Source organism: Humulus lupulus, chromosome 1 (genome assembly GCF_963169125.1).
Source record: "Humulus lupulus chromosome 1, drHumLupu1.1, whole genome shotgun sequence".
NCBI lineage: Eukaryota > Viridiplantae > Streptophyta > Magnoliopsida > Rosales > Cannabaceae > Humulus > Humulus lupulus.
This window is the reverse complement of record NC_084793.1, coordinates 308,558,116-308,577,735: the sequence shown is the minus strand read 5'-3', so window position 1 is coordinate 308,577,735 and position 19,620 is coordinate 308,558,116. Positions and strand designations below refer to the sequence as shown.

Below are 19,620 nucleotides of genomic sequence, written 5' to 3'. Positions count from 1 at the left end.
ATTTATATATCTTTAGATTATATATATATGCATACTAATAATTAATTATATATGTTGCTATTGAAATTGATCATTAAAAATACATGTCAGGGTGATGAAAAGCTGAGATACAAGCTTTGCGTGTATGATTGTGTAGTGAACGCAAACATAATTAAAAATTAATACTAATTCTCCAGAAGACCAATATTTTCAAGTAGATTATTATTAGTACTTATATATTTTTAATATTTTCTTTACGGGTACGTGCCTTATTAACTAGTATATATATATTTATATATCTAGGTATGGTGGGATGATATATATTTATAGGGAAATTTCTTTATAATTACAAAAAAAATGTTATGCATATTAAAAATTACAAAATAATACTATTTTTTGGCACTTTACTTAAATTGTTCTTTCCATTTCTTTATCACTTCTCATTTCTCTTTTCTCTTCTCTCTTCCCTCTCTCTCTCTCTTATTTCACTCTCTCACCTCACAACACCACCACCACACTAAATATTATATTTCAAACAGATTTAGACATGATTTTTGGGTTTTTTTTACAATTTTTTTCAGATCTGAAACTCTGAAATCTGCAGAAAATCGACATTGCTCGATGGTGGTTTGATGATGCTCGATGCCAGCTCGATGAGACCTTCAAAATCATGATTTTTCATGAAAAAATGACTTTGCTCGATGCTGGTTCGATGGTAGCTCGATAGTGGCTCGATGGTGCTCGATGCCAGCTCGATGAGACCTTCAAAATCATGATTTTTCATGAAAAAATGACTTAGCTCGATGGTGGTTCGATGGTAGCTCGATAGTGGCTCGATGGTGTTCGATGGTGCTCGAAGCAATTCTTGTAAGAGACATAATTTTTCACTCGGGTGTCCGTTTGGGGTGATTTTTTTTTTTTTTTTTTGGGTATTTTTTTCAAGATCTACACATTTGACATGTTAATATGCATATTTGTGAAGTGTAACACTTGTAAAAAATACAAAAGTGCAAACATACCTCATGTTTAAGACATATTTTGGTATATTTTTTAGTTTTAAACTTTTCAAATGTGCATATTAACATGTCAAACGTGTAGATCTTGAAAAAATACCCAAAATAAAACAAAATCACCCCAAACGGACACCCGAGTGAAAAATTATGTCTCTTACAAGAATTGCATTGAGCACCATCGAGCCACTACCGAGCTACCATCGAGCTAAGTCATTTTTTCATGAAAAATCATGATTTTGAAGGTCTCATCGAGCTGGCATCGAGCCACCATTCGCTGGGGCCTTCAAGATCAAGATTTTCATGAAAAAATGACTTAGCTCGATGGTGGTTCGATGGTAGCTCGATAATGGCTCGATGGTGCTCGATAGTGCTTGATGCAATTCTTGCAAGAGACATAATTTTTCACTCGGGTGTCCATTTAGGGTGATTTTTTTTTATTTTGGGTATTTGTTCAAGATCTACACGTTTAACATGCTCATATGTACATTTGGGAAGTTTAAAACTTAAAAATATACCAAAAGATGTCTTAAACATGTGGTATGTTTACAATTTTGTATTTTTTACAAGTGTTACACTTCACAAATGGGCATATTAATATGTCAAACGTGTATATCTTGAAAAAATACCCAAAATAAAAAAAAAATCACCCCAAACGGACACCTGAGTGAAAAACTATGTCTCTTGCAAGAATTGCATCGAGCCACTATCGAGCTACCATCGAACCACCATCGAGCTAAGTCATTTTCATGAAAAATCATGATTTTGAAGGTCCCATCAAGCTGGCATCGAGCACCATCGAACCACCATCGAACAAGGTCGATTTTCTGCAGATTTCAGAGTTTCAGATCTGAAAAAAAAAATCGCCAAAATACCTAAAAATCATGTCCAAATCTGTTCGAAATATAATATTTAGTGTGGTGGTGGTGTTGGTGGTGGTGTGAGGTGAGAGAGGGTGAAATAAGAGAGAGAGAGATAGAGAGAGAAGAGAGAAGAGAGAAGAGAGAAGAGAGAAATGAGGAGTGAAAAGTGAGGAAGAAATGGTAAGGGTATTTTGGGTAAAGTACAAAAAAAATAGCATTATTTTGAAAATTTTAATATGCCTAGCATTTTTTTGTAATTATAACTTTTATCAAGCATATAAATTGAAATTTCCCTATGTATATGAGATATATATATATATAATGGGGAATTCTGGGGGTTCACTTTAAGCCTTACCTGTTGGGCTTTTAGTATTTACAATCCGTGAATAGTTTTTGGTGCATTTTTTTTATGACCGTGTATATTATAGCTATTTAGAGTATCCTGCAAATTTTCAGAAAATTATGAATAGTTTACAATACTGAAAACTAGGTTCAAACATGTTGTTGCACGCGTGACTAATTTTTTTTATGCGAGTGGAAAATAACATGTTTGAACCTAGTTTTCAGTACACTAAACTATTCGAAATTTTCTGAAAATTTGCAAGATGCTCTAAATAGCTACAATATATACGGTCATAAAAAAAAATCGCACCGAAAACTGTACATGGGTCGAGAAACACTGAGAGCCCTACCAGTAGAGCTTAAAATCAATGGAATAAAATTGTCATAAATATATATTGAATTGCTAAGTGTCAACACCCTACTTAACTACTTTTACTGGTGTAAAATAGGAACACTTATATGTATATATATTATATTAATAGTAAGAACATATATGAAGATAAACTTCGGCTAGCTATAAAGTCCAAGACACATGAGCCATTAGTTTTGACTTGCTTTGTATCCATTTTGTCTTTATTCTAAAATATTTATTTTCTTAGAAGAAGAAGATTATTAAACTTTTTCTTCCTCGTATATAATACTATTCTTGATGATATATATTTGTAATAATGGTAATTATAAAAATATAATCTGTAATAATATGATATAGTTTGTTGTTAATAATCATAAAACTTTAACGAGTGGAATATTAAAAATTGAGGGAGGTTAGGTTTGAGTAGTTGAGGTTAGGTTAGGTTAGGTTAATATGATATTATAGTTATCTTGGAAAGTGTAGAGAGACTTAGAGCAATTTTAATGCTGAAGCTAGAAGGATTGCCATAGTTATTTGTGGGTCCCAAGTCAGAAAAATTGGTCTCAAAATCAGATTATTGCCAAGAAAAAGTGCCAAAAGTTGGCAACGTTGCCCAACTTGTTTTTTATTTTAATAAAAAATCATTTTGATTATGTGGATGAAAGAGAATACAAAAATATTAATATTTTAATTTTTTTGGCAACATGGAAGAGTATTAGTATTGTAGATGCTCTTAGGATAAAGGTAATATTAAACTTTTGTGTACAAAAGAGTTCACTCTACCCTTAAAATACATGTGAGGCTCACACAAATTATTAACTTTACTCTCTTAAAATTTGAACTAAACATAGGAAGGGATTTAGATTTTTATTTCCATATTTACTTTACCCCATACCAAACACCTTCTGAGTGTTGTTATTTGACATCTTATGGTGTCCAACACCACACAGATGTCACATCATAGTTGGTTAATGATACTTCATAATATTTATTAAATTCAAATATGCGAGACCTAATATTAGATTACACCAACAACTGTATGTCACATGGGCACCAATAATGCCTCCTAGTAATTCTCTTAAGAAATAATGGTAATGACCAAACGAGTTCTTTGGCGCATTAAGTTATGCAACATCACATGAAGTAACACCTTATAATATGTTAGCGATAACCAATAATAATTATTAAATTCAAATGGGTGAAAGATCTAATAAATTAAACAGATCTGCCCTATATTATCTGCATATTTGAACACGTGACAATATGTGTATTCTTTTGAAAGATAAACTTAAGCCATAATTATCTTAAAAATAACTTTTGTAGCTGTAACTTAAAGACAAATTGGCCTAATTGGAAGCTTTCGTCATTGAGTACGTATATTAGTGTTGTCGTTTGCGTCAGTGAGTACGCACTTATTATAAACTTGGGTGTTCATTTGTCAGTTCATTTAACTTGGATAATTCGCCACTGTAACACACCTAATCAAAGTTATAATTATTTTTTTATGGAATGCTAATGTCTCTACATTTATCTTCAAGTTTTGGATGAAGATTTATTAGGGTACTTAGGTTATAAAATGATGTACATAAATAATTTCGTATATTATTATTATAATAATAATATTACAAAAGATAGCTCAAAATTAAAAATATTAATTACATACAAATAAAATTTTCATCTTAGTTGTGTCAGTCATACATAGCAACTTACTTTATATAATTATATATTATGCAATAATAATAACAAAAAAAAAACTAATACAACTAACATCACAAAATTAAATAGAATTAAAAATATAAAATAGTATATTACGTTCAATAATTGTAAGATGTACAAATGTACTCGAATAGAAATCTGAATTTTAATGTTATCATAAACAAAAACATTGAAGGTAGTGACATTAAGAAATAAACAAAAGTATTTATTAAAAATTATTTGTACGATTGTAAGTATTTTTTGTTTATAATTTTGGAAGGCAACCAAACTCGTTAAAAAAAATTATGAACAATTTTTAAAAATTAACATACTGAAATAAGCAAAGTGGTTAGGTTATATATAATCAATAAAATGAATATTTTAATTGTTAAAAAAATAAAATAAAACGTAAACGTATCTTGAGTAAATATAAAAGATTATTTTAATGACAATTTAACTTACATTAAACAATATAGTATTGTTTATTAATTGAACAATAAAATTATATAATAAATAATTGGTTTTATTTAATTTATAACTAATTAGTTTGATGCACATATAGCAATTTAAAATAAACTAATTTGTTAAATTTGATGCATAAATTAAATTTGTTTGTATATTTTATTTTATTTTATTTACAATTAAAATAAACATGATAATTTAACGAAAACAGTATATGTTGACCCTGATTTTGGCCAACTGATACGGAGTCAAAAATGCTTGATGTGGACAAATATGTTGAAATGAAAGTGATGACAAAAACAATAAAGCACACAAAAATTTAAGGTCCTACGTTCACTTGAACTGTTATTGATATAGTATTTCAAATGAGTGATCAAACAACTAGGGTTCAATGAGTTTCACCAACCTCTGAAGAACAAAACAATATATTGAATGTGATAGTTCTAATACATTTGTAAAACTCTAATCTCCAATAATTAGAAAGCCGAAAATCCCTTCCTTGAGCTATCTTTCTCTATTTATAAGCTCAAGGAAGATTACATTAATTTGTTACAGATATTCTTTCCTAAATAATCGGATACTTAGGAAATCATGGGAGATACTTTCGGATATGATTATAACTGCATAAGATTTTCTCCAAATATAGCGAGTATACGACCAGGCTGGTCGTATATAAAGATTGAGCATTGCGCCGTAGACATCTCTCTAGTCGATGGTCAAACAAGACTCCTGCCAGATGTCAGCATCGTGTATTAAACGTTTGCCATGTCATCCATACCTGTTTTTTGGATAACATTTGCCCCCCAAGTTTGTTTAGTGCGACTAGCAATAAAGAAACTTTAGGGAAACAACCGTTCATATGCCCCACGAAATCTATCAGAATCCTCGTGCGTTTTTTAAAACCGTGACATAATTATGTCTAATCAAGCACTACAACAAATTCTATTATTAGCGGCGGGGGACTCCGCCGCTAATAATTGCCACATCAGCCGCTAATACACTTTAGCGGCGGGCCTCCGCCGCTAATACCCCGCGCCTAAAAAAGTGTCGCTAATAATGATTATTAGTGGCGGACTGACGCACCCGCCGCTAATAATCAATTATTAGCGGCGGACATTAGCGGCGGAACCCGCCGCTAATAACTATGTCCGAGGCATTAGTATTAGCCGCGGGGTCCGCCGCTATTATTGTATTTATAATTTTTTTTAAATTAAATTTTAAATAAATTAATAAATTAATATTTATTAAATTTAATTATTTTTAAAAATAATTTATAATATAATTTAATAAAAATAAACATTTAATTAATTTAAACATAACTAACATTAAAATTAATATAAATAGTTTTAATATTTATCAACCTAGTAAATATCACTATAGTCATTAAAAATAAATAAAGTATTAATTCAGTCCAAATATATAAACTAGTAACTAAAGAAAATCATTAAGATTAATATTGAAATTGTCCTCATCTTCAACATTTTGGTCTGGCTGTGAGGACGATGGCTGTGACGATGGCGGTGGCTGTGGCGGCCGTGGCGGTGGCGGTGAAGGAATATATGGTGGTTGTGATGATCGTCTGAGCGTGAGGTCCCCAAACAGATCTCGAGGCTGTGGCTGTGGCGGAGGCTGCATCGATCCTCCTGGAAAATCGGTAAAACTAAAATATTGTGGAGGAGACTGAGAATGGGGTCCAAAAATGTATTGGTTTTGATACTGAGGAGGTTGTTGCGACGACATATGTGGTGGATACATTGGATGAGGCTGGTACAGCTGCTGCGGCGGATACTGTGAAGGAGACTGGAACTGCTGCTGTGAAGGAGGCTGATACTGCTGATGTGAAGGAGGCTGATACTGCTGTGAAGGAGGCTGATACTGCTGTGACGGAGGCTGATACTGCTGTGACGGAGACTGAGAAGACGAAGCACCTTCGGATTGTGGTGGCAAATGCCTCTGCAGAAAACTGTCAAACATTGGGTTATACAGTTTACTGGGATGCACAGTTGTCGAAGTCTCAAACGTCTCACGAATTGCCTTCACCAGCAAAGCCATAACTCTCATATCTTCATTAGGCGAAGCAGCAGTATTTGCTTGGGACTGACTTTGATCTGTAGAGCTAGAGGATGTCTTTTTTGCCTTCCCTTTCGCCCTATAACCCACTCCTCTTTGGTAGTCAGATCTCTCCCCGAGTACTTTACTTAGTATCTCGTATTGATCGACCGGGGACAAATCAACACCAGATACATTTAGAGATGCCTCACTCTGCTGTTGACTTTGCCTCTCATTCTGTGACCTCTCAACCTCAGCCGCCATTTTTTCCTGTATAAAGATAACATTATAAACAAAAATTAGAAATATTATAAACATTATAAACATTAGAAACAAGAAAACAATAATATTCACTTACATAATCTTGTTGAGCTGCCTCATTGACAAAAGATTTTGTCGATTTTCTCATATGAGCATCCCTCCAAGTATCAACAACATGCGCATTCGGGTTCTCCTATACAAATGTAAACAAAATGTTTCAGAATGTGTTATTTTATAAAATTAAATTAACATCTTCACTTACATATTCGTGACGCTTAGCTGCCAACGACTTTGTGCCTTGTGTTGTTACATACTTCATTTGTCTTCTGTTTGCTTGATTTTTAGCGGAACGAGCCAAAAATCTTTCGCTCAAAAACATTTCACAAATAAGCTGCCAAGCCTCCTTAGTGCAATGGTTAGGTGGCTTAGAGAGGACATTCTCCAAATCTTCTGGTCCAGCATAATGATTTTTGAAGTGTCTATGTCTATAGTTCTTTCTCTCGCGATATCTTTCCCCCATCTCCTTGTTGAGAGTTGCCAGAACTGACTCACGTTGTGGATGACCGTCTATATTATAGTAATACTGCATTAGGAAAAAAAATATTAGATAACTTGGAAATAATGGAATTAAATAATGAAAAGTACAAGATTTGTAATTTTTTTACCCTCATACGATCAAGCGCTTGATCCTTAAACTGTTGAGGTACATCAGCAAAATCCAAATAATGCCCCGGACACAACATGGAAACTAGAGTTCCCAACATGCGAATAAAAGCTTGATCCTCCTGCCCAACCACTTTGTTGGTCACAGGATCAAGCTCTAGATCCAATGGTTTCCCAGCTTTTTTCCTTCGTTCTTCAAGAACATTATTACTAGCAGGGCCACGACCTTTTCTTCTCGTCGACGGGGCTTTAAAATTTATTAACAATAATCAGTATTAGTATTGATGTTATATTTATCTAACAATATATTTTCTAAAAATAATTTTGATATGCAATATTTAACCTGACTCGCAAGATGTTGGTACCCTAGAAGGATCTGGTGGGTCTTGACCCCCACCATCTCCGCCATGATAAGTAGCTATATCAGCTGACATTATACTTCAGTTTAAAATTTATTAGTTAGTAATTAGCATTAAATAGAAGTATATCACATTGAATTCATAATAATAATAATTACAAAAAAAACTTCATTATATTTAAATATACAGTTCTGTTACACAAATAGAAAAAACTAAACAGAGTAATCACTATCATTTCCATCAGTAATCGGAGATACATTTTCATCTTCACAAAGCTCAAATATCTTATATTATAATTACAAAAAAACACTTCATTATATTTAAATACATAGTTCTGTTACACAAATAGAAAAAAACTAAATAGAGTAATCACTATCATTTCCATCAGTAATCGGAGACACATTTTCATCTTCACAAAGTTCAACAACCAATTCATCTTATGCATCTGCAACGTCCTCATGTTCTGACATATCAGCTTCGTCGTCACCATCTTCATCAGCTCCAACATATGCAGCAGGTTGATCAGATTGCATAATCAACTCTCCGAGGTCCACAGTCAACAGAAAATTTGATGAACTTGTTTCATGTACAACATCAATAACATCATTAACCTCATCATAATTGTCCTTAATGTCCCAAATCTGTCGATGATTCACATCTTCTACAACTTTCCAATCACGACCTCTAAGTAAATCATCGAGATAGAAAACTTGCTTAGCTTGAGTAGCAAGTATGTACGGCTCATCTTTGTATCATTCGCCATTGACGTTTATACTAGTGACATTATTTTCAATGACTGTTTTCTTCATTCTTGGATTTGTATTAAACCATTTGCACCGAAATAATGCCACTGAATATGCACCAGTGAAAGAAAGTATCACCACTTCTTCAAGCGTGCCGTAAAAATTAAAACCTTCTGTTCCGGCAGCAGACACTCCACTATTCTGTGTGGTGCGCTTTTTGTCTCGATCGTGTGCAATAAATCGAACACCATTGACTATACAACCTTGGTAAAATGTTGACAAATGATCTGACCCAGATGCTAAAGCTAACAGTTCATCACCGTTATCCAAAGACCCAAGCTTGTGCAGGTCATATATCTAAATACATAGAATGATATTAGATTCACAAAATATATCATTAATAAAATCACTGTTCAAAGTTCAAAGTTCAAAGCTACCTTTTTATGAAACCACGAACGAAAATTTTTCCTATGCAAACGATCATGATCACCATCTGGGTATTTTTGTTTAATCTCTTGTAGGTGTTCACTGTTAATTAGAATAGTGTTACAATTCTTGATAACAAAAAAATGATAATAACCACACATGTTCTAATTTATAAGAGAATAAACTTACTCTAAATAAGGCTCAATTTCAGGAGAATTCTCAAGTATGAACCACTCAGCTATTTCACGAGTCTTATGATCGAGAGTCTTCAAAGTTCCCTTTGTGAGTGGACGACATTGAGATTGGAAAACTACAAGATTTCGTGGGATATAAGTTGCATCTTCATTTCGATCAAGACGGTTAAATCTTGTTTCAATGCCTTTGAAATACATTGAACAAAAGGTCAAAGCCTCGTCTGCAACATAGCCTTCGGCGATCGACCCTTCAGGGCGAGCTTTATTTCCCACATAATTCTTTAATTTTTTCATGTATCTTTCAAAAGGATACATCCACCTCATAAATACCGGACCACCCAATATTGCTTCTTCTGGCAAATGCAATACCAAATGAATCATTATGTCAAAAAAAGCTGGAGGAAAAATGAACTCCATCTTGCACAATATCTGAATAAGATCATTTTGTGCTTCCTCCATATCTTTAACATTTAAAGTCCTCGAACATATTTGCCTGAAGAAATTGCACAATTCTGCAATAGTGGTCGATATAGACTTTGGAAGAAACTTACGAACACCGAGCGAAAGTAATCGTTGCATTATCACATGACAATCGTGTGACTTCAACCCAAGAATATTTGTATCATTCTCGGACACTTTCTTCTTCAAATTTGTACAAAAACCATCTGGAAATCTAAATCCTTTTATAAACTGACAAAACTGTTGCCTCTGCGCCGGAGTTAACACATAAGGAGCGTGCGGCTTCATCAGCTTCCCATTCTCATCTTCATAAATCCACAATGATTCTCTCACACCCATCTTTTTCAAATCATGTCTGGCATTAGTGGTGTCCTTAGATTTATCACTGTCTAAGATGGTGCCAAGGAGACTATCACACACATTCTTCTCAACATGCATGACATCTATATTGTGTTTTAATTTGTTTGTACACCAATACTCAAGCTCGTAAAAAATACTTTTTTTCCTCCAATTACCTTCATCTACTCCTCTTTTACGTTTCACACCCCCAAACTGGACATGTTTTCCTGGAACTTGCGCTGCAAGAGCATTAACTTGTTCTAGTATATCCTCACAAGTAAACCGTCTCGGAGGACGTCTTCTCTCAACTTCTCCATCGAACTCTTTGTCTCTTCTCATTCGATGAGTACTTGGCAAGAATCTTCTGTGACCAACGTAAGAAGTTTTACCGATCACTCGGATGGAAGTTGTGTCCTCATTACACGTAGGACAAGCTTTGTATCCCTGACCACTCCATCCAGACAAACTATTGCGAGCTGGAAAATCGTTCACTGTCCACAAAAGGGCTGCCCACATCTTGAACATCCTGTTGGTCGTACTATCTCTTGTATCAACTCCGTTAACCCACAGATCCTTCAACTCATCCACCAATTGTAACGACCCACTAATCTAGACTACTTGGACCATTAACGAATCTATACATAAATCTTACATTTTTGCAGAAATACCATAATTTTATTGAAAACTTATGGAAACAAAGGTTACTTTCATAAAATAAGTAGGATATGGGTACCCATTGTCTTTAAAACAAAAATAACTTAAAAACTAAAAAGATTTACATAGAAAATGCGGAAAATACATTTAAAACCATAAAAACATAAACATGACTACATCCTCGAATCGAATAACGCTCGGCTCCTTGACTCCATTCACCATCGATACACATCCTCTAAGCGTCACGAATCTTTCCGCCTCTAAAGCTTATTTCCTGCACATAAACAGAAAGGAATGAGCCTAATGCCCAGCAAGGAAAATCTAACACATAGTCATAAACATAAACATAAACATAATGTCATAATAACGTAAAGACATATCATAACACATACTACACTTATTATAATGGCCATTATTACTTGGGGTCCCATAGACTAAACAAGCATATGCCCATGGGATTAATGGGGTCCTACTAGCTAAGTAGGTCATATGCCCATAACCCATTTGGGGTCTTGTTAGTCATATGGGTCATATGCCCAAGCCTACAAACATACACATATACATATCATAACACTTTTAATAACATAAAACATATAGATAACATAAGCACATAACATATTAATTCTAGCCTATTTTCCTTACCAAAGTTACCGGGATTATGGACTGAGTTGGGACTTTTGGAACACTCCTAAAACCATAAGAAAGAGTGAGTCTAAAGAAAGGAGATGAAATGAAAGAGATGGAAAGACTAAACCATAAAAACATACTTACCAACTTATATGCTTAAGAGCTTGGATTCCCTAACCAAAATAAGAATAAGGTTAGGGGACTGAGTAGAAGGTTTTGAGAAAGGAAATAACATAAAATACAGAAAGGAACTAGAGTTTTGGGTTTACCTCAAAGATTGCAAGATCAATCTAACCTTCACCGAAATACTATAGAACTCACTTCCCAAAGTGTTTGATAAGCTTATGATGTTTAAGCTTATAGTTTTTCCCCAAACCAAGTGTTTACACTCTCACACTCACTTAACACTAGCAGCTTCTGAACTTAGAGCAAATGGTGAATAATGGCTGGGTACTAGGTCCTATTTATAGAGTTTGGGAATGAAAATATCTTGATTTTACTTGAATAAAAATAATGGCTTTTTAGGTGAAAATCATTTGAATAATCGTTCAGCAGAGGCTGAAGACTCGTTCACAAGATGCTGGACTGTTGAAGGAGTTTGAATGGCTGAAAGGAAATGAATTCAAAAGAGTTTGAATCCATGCTGAAGGAGGCGATATATCGCCCCCTGTAGGCGATATATCGCCTGGGCCAGTATGCCCGAGGCGACCGTGCATCGTTTCGTGTTTTCCGTATCTACGTGCTGCGACATATCGCCCCCTATAGCTGCGATATATCGGCACACGCTGAATATTTAAACACGAAATTACACATTTTTAGCTAAGTTTGAATGGAGTAAACAGCCTTGACTAAGCCCTCAACGTACTCAAAGCTGCTGACTGACCCTATAACATTCAAACTTTACTCCTTATTATATTTAATCCTCAAAAATCTTAATCCTTAATTACCATTCAAAACATGTGCTTAAAATCCTATTGGTTGATGTCTAAACCTTATAATATAATAATATAATCCTTAATATCAGTCACATTAATCAAACCTTAGGTTATACTTAATGTTCTTAAACTATAGGTTAAACTTAGAAAATCTATAAGTACTACTATGAGTGTCCAAATAATTCCCGGTCTGAACCAAAAATCCATAGTAACAAAGATAATGCTATAAATACTATCATACTATTATCTATCTTAGCTAAGTAAAGTTCTTGGACTCTACACCAATGGTCTCAGAAATACATCCATGTCCTTACCGGGTGATTTTGGCCCAGGAATAAGGAGGGTCAACATGAAATAATTGTCTTTCATGCACAACCAAGGTGGCACAACCAAGGTGGCAGATTATAGTTTGCCAACACCACAGGCCACATGCTGTATGCAAGATTCATGTTGCCAAATGGATTAAATCCATCAGCAGCTAAGCCCAGACGAACATTTCTGGGATCCCTTGAAAAATCAGGATGCTTGGCATCAAAGTCCTTCCACGCAGAGCCGTCTACCGGGTGTCGCATCACCCCTTCATCTTTTGATTTCCCAGCGTGATGCCATATCATGTGTTTTGCTGTAATCCTTGAACTGTATAATCTTTTCAACCGAGGAGTCAACGGAAAGTAACGCATCACCTTGTGTGGCACTTTTTTTCCTTTCGTCATTTCGGAAGTAATCCATCTACTACTTCCGCATACTGGACATGTCTCTTTAGATGCATGCTCATTGTAAAATAAGCAGCAATCATACTGACACACATGAATGGACTCATATCCCAACCCTAATTTTTTCAATCTCTTTTTCGCCTCGTAGTACGATCCGGGGATTTTGTTCTCCTTAGGAAATGCAAGCTTTAACAACTTCAGCAATTCATCAAATATGTTGTTAGGCATCTTCCCTCTAACTTTTAGATGCAATAACTTTGCTAAAAAGTTCAGGGATGAAATCCAATCACAGCCAGGATACAACTCCGCTTCAATCTCCTCAAATAACTCGTCATAATACTGACTCCCACCGGGATCCCTTTCTACTTCCTCAGTTGTCGGTAAAAGGAAGTCTTCCACAACTTGAATCATCTCATCGTCTTCATTCTCATCAACCACCTCATCAGCAACAATTTCTTCCACCTCACCATGAAAAATCCACTTATCATAAGCTTGATGAAAACCCCTATCGAATACGTGTGCCCGAACTACATCCAAAGATTCAAATCTATTATTATTGCATCTCACACACGGACACCTAATTCTTCCATCAGAATCTTTATGTTCCGACGCCATCCTCAAAAAAGCTTGCAGACCATTCCAATATTCTTGACAACCACGATTTCTCAATGTTGTCCAAGTCTTGTCAATCGCCATCTAAAGTGTTATAAGAGTGTGAGTTTTAGTAATGTGAATGGAAATGGATAACAAAGGAGATTTGTTATCATTTTTGAAATCTTATGCAATATTATAATATTTTATGCTATTTTATGATGTTTTATTTGATAATGTTATTTATAAACAAATTAATTTTTTTTCCTAAACTAATTTATTATGTATTAAAATTTTATTAAATATTATATCTAACTTTTATTATTTAATTAATTACATTATTATAAATTAATTAAAAAATAAATTATTATTTATTCTTAATTTTTTAAACTTTAAATAAATATAATTATCAATTTCTATATTCATGTAATTTATAAATTATTATTTATTCATAATTTTTTAATTTGTAATAATAATAATAATAATTTTATAAATTAATTATTATTTGACTTTAAGACTAATTTATATTTTTAAATAATTAGATAAATTTTATTAATAATATTTTAAACTTATCATTTATGTGTCGATATCCATGTAATTGATGGTTGTAGTCAACAACCATCAATCACAAACATACCGATACTAAGAAAATAAATTAACTACTAATTAATTTTTTTGTTCTATTTTTACAAATAATAATAATAATATATGTTCAAGCAAAAAGGAGAAAAAAGAATAAAATAACATGATAATATGCACTTATTGTTGTTTTTTTTTTCTATACTCACTTTTTTTATTAAATAAACTATCTTAAATTTGTTTCAAAAAATTTCACAATCTAAACAAAATTAGTTTCCCTATTAAAAATATCAAGTTGCGGTGAAAGTTAGTTAGTAGTATAAAAACTTTCACTTATTTGACTAAATACATTTTTTTTTTACAATAATTAACAAGTAGTTCAAAAAATTTGGTGTGGCCGTTAATAATGGCAATGGAGTAACACAGACGTGATATAATTAGTTTGTTTCAATTTTAATTTAAAAAATAATTACAATTTTTTTTAAAATAAAAAATAATTCAAAATTTATTACTAAAATTTAAAAATGATTCAAACATTAAAAAAATATTTTAAAATTTAAATTAATTTTAATTGAATTTGTATATTTTTCTAGCACTTAGTTTAATTAATATTATATAATTAAGAAAATGGTGATTGTTATACCCACATTTCGAGCCATAGCAAATATGACCTCGAAAGTTGAGTTCGCATTAAATGGTCTCGTGAGGGTTAGGGTATGCTCTACGATTGTAAATCGGAGCCTGCAAAGTATGATACAGACCTCGAATGTACTGACCTCGAAATGAACTCGATCTCGAAAGATAGCTCTGAGAGCCCCTCATCTTCAGGAACAACTTCGGAGCAGGGGTCTCGAGCTAGATATGCTATCTCGAAAGCGATGTTAGCTCGGGAAATGTCAGTGGCTCGCACAATGACATGAAACCTTAGATGCTAAAGCCTTGGAGATACGCTATGATCATTTTGAATATCTACAAGTATTGTAGATATAGGATGTAATCCTCATTTATTGATATAAATCCCCAAGAATCGTGGGATATTGTTTAGTCAGTTGTGCGTTTCCTGATCTTTGGGAAACGTTTCCTTGTATATCTGATTATTGGCATTTAAGGCCATTTATTTTTATTCACAAAAGAGTAACTACCCAAAATATGTGGGATAGTATTCTGCATCCTTCTCTATAAATAGAGAAGTCATGCACCATTGTAAAGGACCGAATTTCTGATTCTTGAGAGAAAACTCTGGAGAATTCATGCTAAAGAATTGTTCAGAGATAATCTTGAGATTAATAACAGAGACTCGTGGACTAGGCAGATTTAACTGTTGAACCACGTAAAAACCGTGTGTCTGATTCGTTTGTTTTTTTTAGCCATTGTCTTTAATTGTTTACGTGCTCTCTTCTTTTATCTGTTGACGAAAAACGGCGTCAACAGTTTGGTGCTTTCATTGAGAGCCTCAAGCATCCATCCCAGAGAGATTCATGGCTACAAACAATCAGAACACTCCTGAAGAAAATTACCCAAGGCGTCCTGGAAAACAACCGATGGAGAACCCGGACGCTGAAGAAAGGAGTGGATCCTCCGATTCCCGGGGACCACCTCCACAACCAAGGGATGAGGACATGTACTATAACCCTGAGCGTTATGTCCCTATTGTAGAATTGGAGAATCGGCAGCTGAAACAACTGCTGGCAGATGCCAACAAACGTAACGAGGAGTTGACTAGGATAGCCGCGGAGGCGCAGGTGGCTCAGCCCCCACCTCCGCGCGAAGACCAAGTCCCTCCTCCAAGGGACGTGCACGTTCCTCCCCGGAGGCCCCGTGGGCGTCCATGAAAAAATGCTAACACAAGGAGGCCAGCGCAACCTCCAGCACCAACAGAGCCATCTGCTCCTTCTAGGCCTCAGAGGAGTACCCGAGCTCGGGTCCCGCCTAATCCACCTGTGGAAGTGCCTGCAGGAACTGAGAACAACCGAGCTCCTGTCGAGGCTCGGACTCAGGTTCCTGGTAGCGCACCAAACGCAACCGGCCCATCTTGGGCAAATTCCGGACCTTCCAGGCCGAGGCAAGGACGGCAACCACCGTCACCTATACGATTTCCTCCGTCTCCCATAAGATATCCTTCACCTCCCCGCAGGAACGCTCAACCTGGTCGAGATCAGGATCAAGGGCGTACAGGGGAGAGACAAGGAGACAGGGAGACGTTCCAGGGGCGGAAAGGCGCGCCATCCGAGAGAAGTCAGACGTCCCGATCTCGCACTGCAGAGACGAGGCGACATAGAAAGGATCCACCACGAAATGACCGATCGATGAGTTTCACTAGTGATGAGTCCGGAGAAACTAGGTCTGTCAGTAAACACGACCGGGGTCGTAAAAATACTGGAAATCACAAGAGCCATCCTGACCTGCGCAATCATCTGAATCAGAGCAGGGGAAAGGGAGATCAGACAAACCCGGATCTTAGGAATCATCTGAACGGGCGTAGAGATCCCTCACGGAGACGCGAGCCTGGGATCGCGATTAACGACTGTCAATTCCAAACACCGCCTAAGGACCCAGTACAAGAAAGGATCGATCAGCTCGAAAAAGCCTTTAGGCTTTTGAAGAATGAGCGAGGAAACGGTCGATATGAGGACTCTGATGAGGAGCTCGAGTCGTTTGCTCCCAATATTTCTAACACTCAGTTCCCCCAAGGGTTCCGGATTCCTCACGTCCCAGCGTTTGAAGGAAAAACTGACCCATGCAGCCATCTGAGTACATTCAACACTATCATGAGAGCTAGTAACGTGGGTTACGAGCTCAGATGTATGTTGTTTCCGACATCATTGGCCGGGCCTGCCAAGAGTTGGTTCGAGAAGTACAAGAGACATTCTATAACTTCGTGGGATCAATTGTCTAGAGACTTCAAGAAGCAGTTCCGGGCTATGGTGGGAGTCAGACCCGAAGCATCCACTTTGACTAACGTCCGACAACAACCGGGCGAAACACTAAAGAGCTACCTGACAAGATTTAATCTAGAGGTCACCCGAGCTCGAGACGTGGATGACAGTGGGCATTTGATGGCCATTCGAGCTGGTGTTTTGCCCGGGAGTGCCCTTTGGGATGACATGCAAGGGAAACCAGTGAGGTCGATAACCGAATTTAACAGACGGGCGCAGAGATTTGTCAATGTAGAGGAGGCGAGGTCAACACTCAAGGCGACCTCGCAGACCGAAACTACAACGATAAACATTAACTCCGCCTCAACCTCGGTTGACCCAGCAGCTACACAGCCTACCTCGGAGAATCCCTCCAAGAGGAAAAAGAGTGAGGGAAATAATCCCGAGGTTGATGGAGGAAAGAAGAAAAAAGGAGAAAGGTATTTCTCCGTATATAAAGTGCACACCGAGCTCAACGAGTCTCGGGAAAACATATACCTGGCTAATGAAAACCAGGTCCCCTTCAGGCGTCCGGACCCTATGAGGAATCAAAAATCCAAGAGGGATTCCAGCAAATACTGTCGATTTCATAGGGACACCGGCCACACAACTGATGAGTGCCGACAGCTGAAGGACGAGATCGAAGGGTTAATCTCGAGAGGTTATTTCCGGCAGTACGTCAAAAACCAGAATACTGGACAGGCTACTGCTAGCCAGAGAGTAGCCGCGCTTCCGGCAGCACAGAATAATAATTCCCGGTCTCGGGATGAGGACAGGCCTCCGCCGATAGATGGAGAGGACGTAATAACCATCTCGGGAGGTCCTCATCTCGCAGGAGGGGGCAGAAATGCTCAAAAACGATATGTGAATGAGCTGAAGACAGGGGACGGGTCTCCATATGAACCCGAACCAAGAGCACCAAAAAGCCAAAGGGTAGAGACTCAGCCTATAACCTTCACCGAGGAGGATGCCTCCCACGTCCAGTTCCCTCATCATGATCCACTCGTCATCACCCTACAGCTTGCCAACAAAAGAGTGCGCCGAGTTCTCATAGACAATGGGAGCTCAGTTAACATTCTTTATAAAGCAACCCTAGAAAAAATGGGACTCTCCCTTCGCGACCTGAGGGCTTGTGCAACCACTTTGTACGGCTATTCTGGAGAAGGAATCGCCTGTATGGGGTCCATTGAACTCCCTGTGACCTTGGGAGACTATCCAGTCTCGGTAACCAAGATGATGGAGTTCGTGGTGGTAGAGTTACCATCTGCCTACAATGTACTGCTCGGGAGACCCGCCCTGGTCGGGCTGGGGGCAGTTTCATCTGTAAGGCATCTAGCCCTTAAGTTCCCAACTCCAAGCGGGGTCGGAACATTGAAAGGAGATCAATTGGCAGGAAGGGAGTGCTACAACATTTCCTTAAGGGGAAAGAAACAAACAAGCGCGCAAGCACTTGTTGTCATACAGAATAAAGATGGGACAGTTTTAGAAATTGATGAGGAGATCGATCCAAGGATTGAAGAGAAGATTGACCTCCAACCTTTGGAGGAGCTCGAAGAGGTTCAGCTCGATGAATCTGATCCCTCAAAAAAGGTGAAGGTCGGGAAACACCTCCTAGACGAATCAAAATAGCAATTAATTTGCTTTCTGAAGAAAAACCAGGATGTCTTCGCGTGGTCCCACTCTGACATGGTGGGAATAAGCCCTAATGTAGCAAGCCACGCATTGAATATAGACAAAAGTTTTCCCCCAAAGCAGCAAAAGCGAAGGCAGCTGGATGAAGACAGAAAGAAAGCACTAAAGGAGGAGGTGGACAGGCTGAAAGCAAATAATTTTATAAGGGACGCTTTTTACCCTGATTGGGTGGCCAATCCAGTGTTGGTCCCGAAACCCAATGGGACATGGAGGACGTGCATTGACTACTCAGACCTCAACAAGGCCTGCCCGAAAGACTGTTTTCCCCTGCCGAGAATTGATCAGCTCGTGGATGCCACGGCGGGGCATGGTCTGATGTCGTTCATGGATGCCTATTCTGGATATAACCAGATCCCCATGCATGCCCCCGACCAAGAACATACGAGCTTCGTTACAGATAAAGGGCTCTACTGTTACAATGTCATGCCATTCGGACTCAAGAATGCCGGAGCCACGTACCAGCGGCTCGTAAACATGATGTTCTCAGAGCAAATAGGGAACAACATGGAAGTTTATGTTGACGACATGCTTGTAAAGTCTCAACTTAACAAGAACCATGTTGATGACCTCGAAGAGTGCTTTGGCGTACTCAGAAAGTACAACATGAAGTTGAATCCTCAGAAGTGCACTTTTGGGGTGTCTTCAGGGAAATTTCTGGGTTTCATTGTCAACTCTCGTGGAATCGAGGCTAATCCCGATAAAATAAAGGCCCTGATCG

General features: G+C 36.9%; 1 protein-coding gene across 1 annotated transcript; it reads right to left on the bottom strand.

Annotated features, from left to right (window-relative positions):
• Positions 1-6,034: 6,034 nt before the first annotated feature.
• LOC133782239 (uncharacterized) lies at positions 6,035-7,961 on the bottom strand. The gene is made up of 4 exons (XM_062221481.1): positions 7,679-7,961; positions 7,276-7,596; positions 7,111-7,206; positions 6,035-7,022 (listed from the first exon to the last, which is right to left on the bottom strand). Exons 1-4 carry the CDS (start codon positions 7,775-7,777, stop codon positions 6,135-6,137), a joined length of 1,404 nt encoding a protein of 467 aa, XP_062077465.1. The 5' UTR covers positions 7,778-7,961; the 3' UTR covers positions 6,035-6,134.
• Positions 7,962-19,620: the final 11,659 nt, after the last annotated feature.

Coding starts and splice junctions, on each gene's coding strand:
- LOC133782239 (XM_062221481.1), bottom strand. CDS start 7,777: ATGTTGGGAACTCTAGTTTCCATGTTGTGTCCGGGGCATTATTTGGAT. Junction 7,597..7,678: donor AAGCGCTTGATCGTATGAGG/GTAAAAAAATTA, acceptor TTCCTAATGCAG/TATTACTATAATATAGACGG. Junction 7,207..7,275: donor CAGCTAAGCGTCACGAATAT/GTAAGTGAAGAT, acceptor ACATTTGTATAG/GAGAACCCGAATGCGCATGT.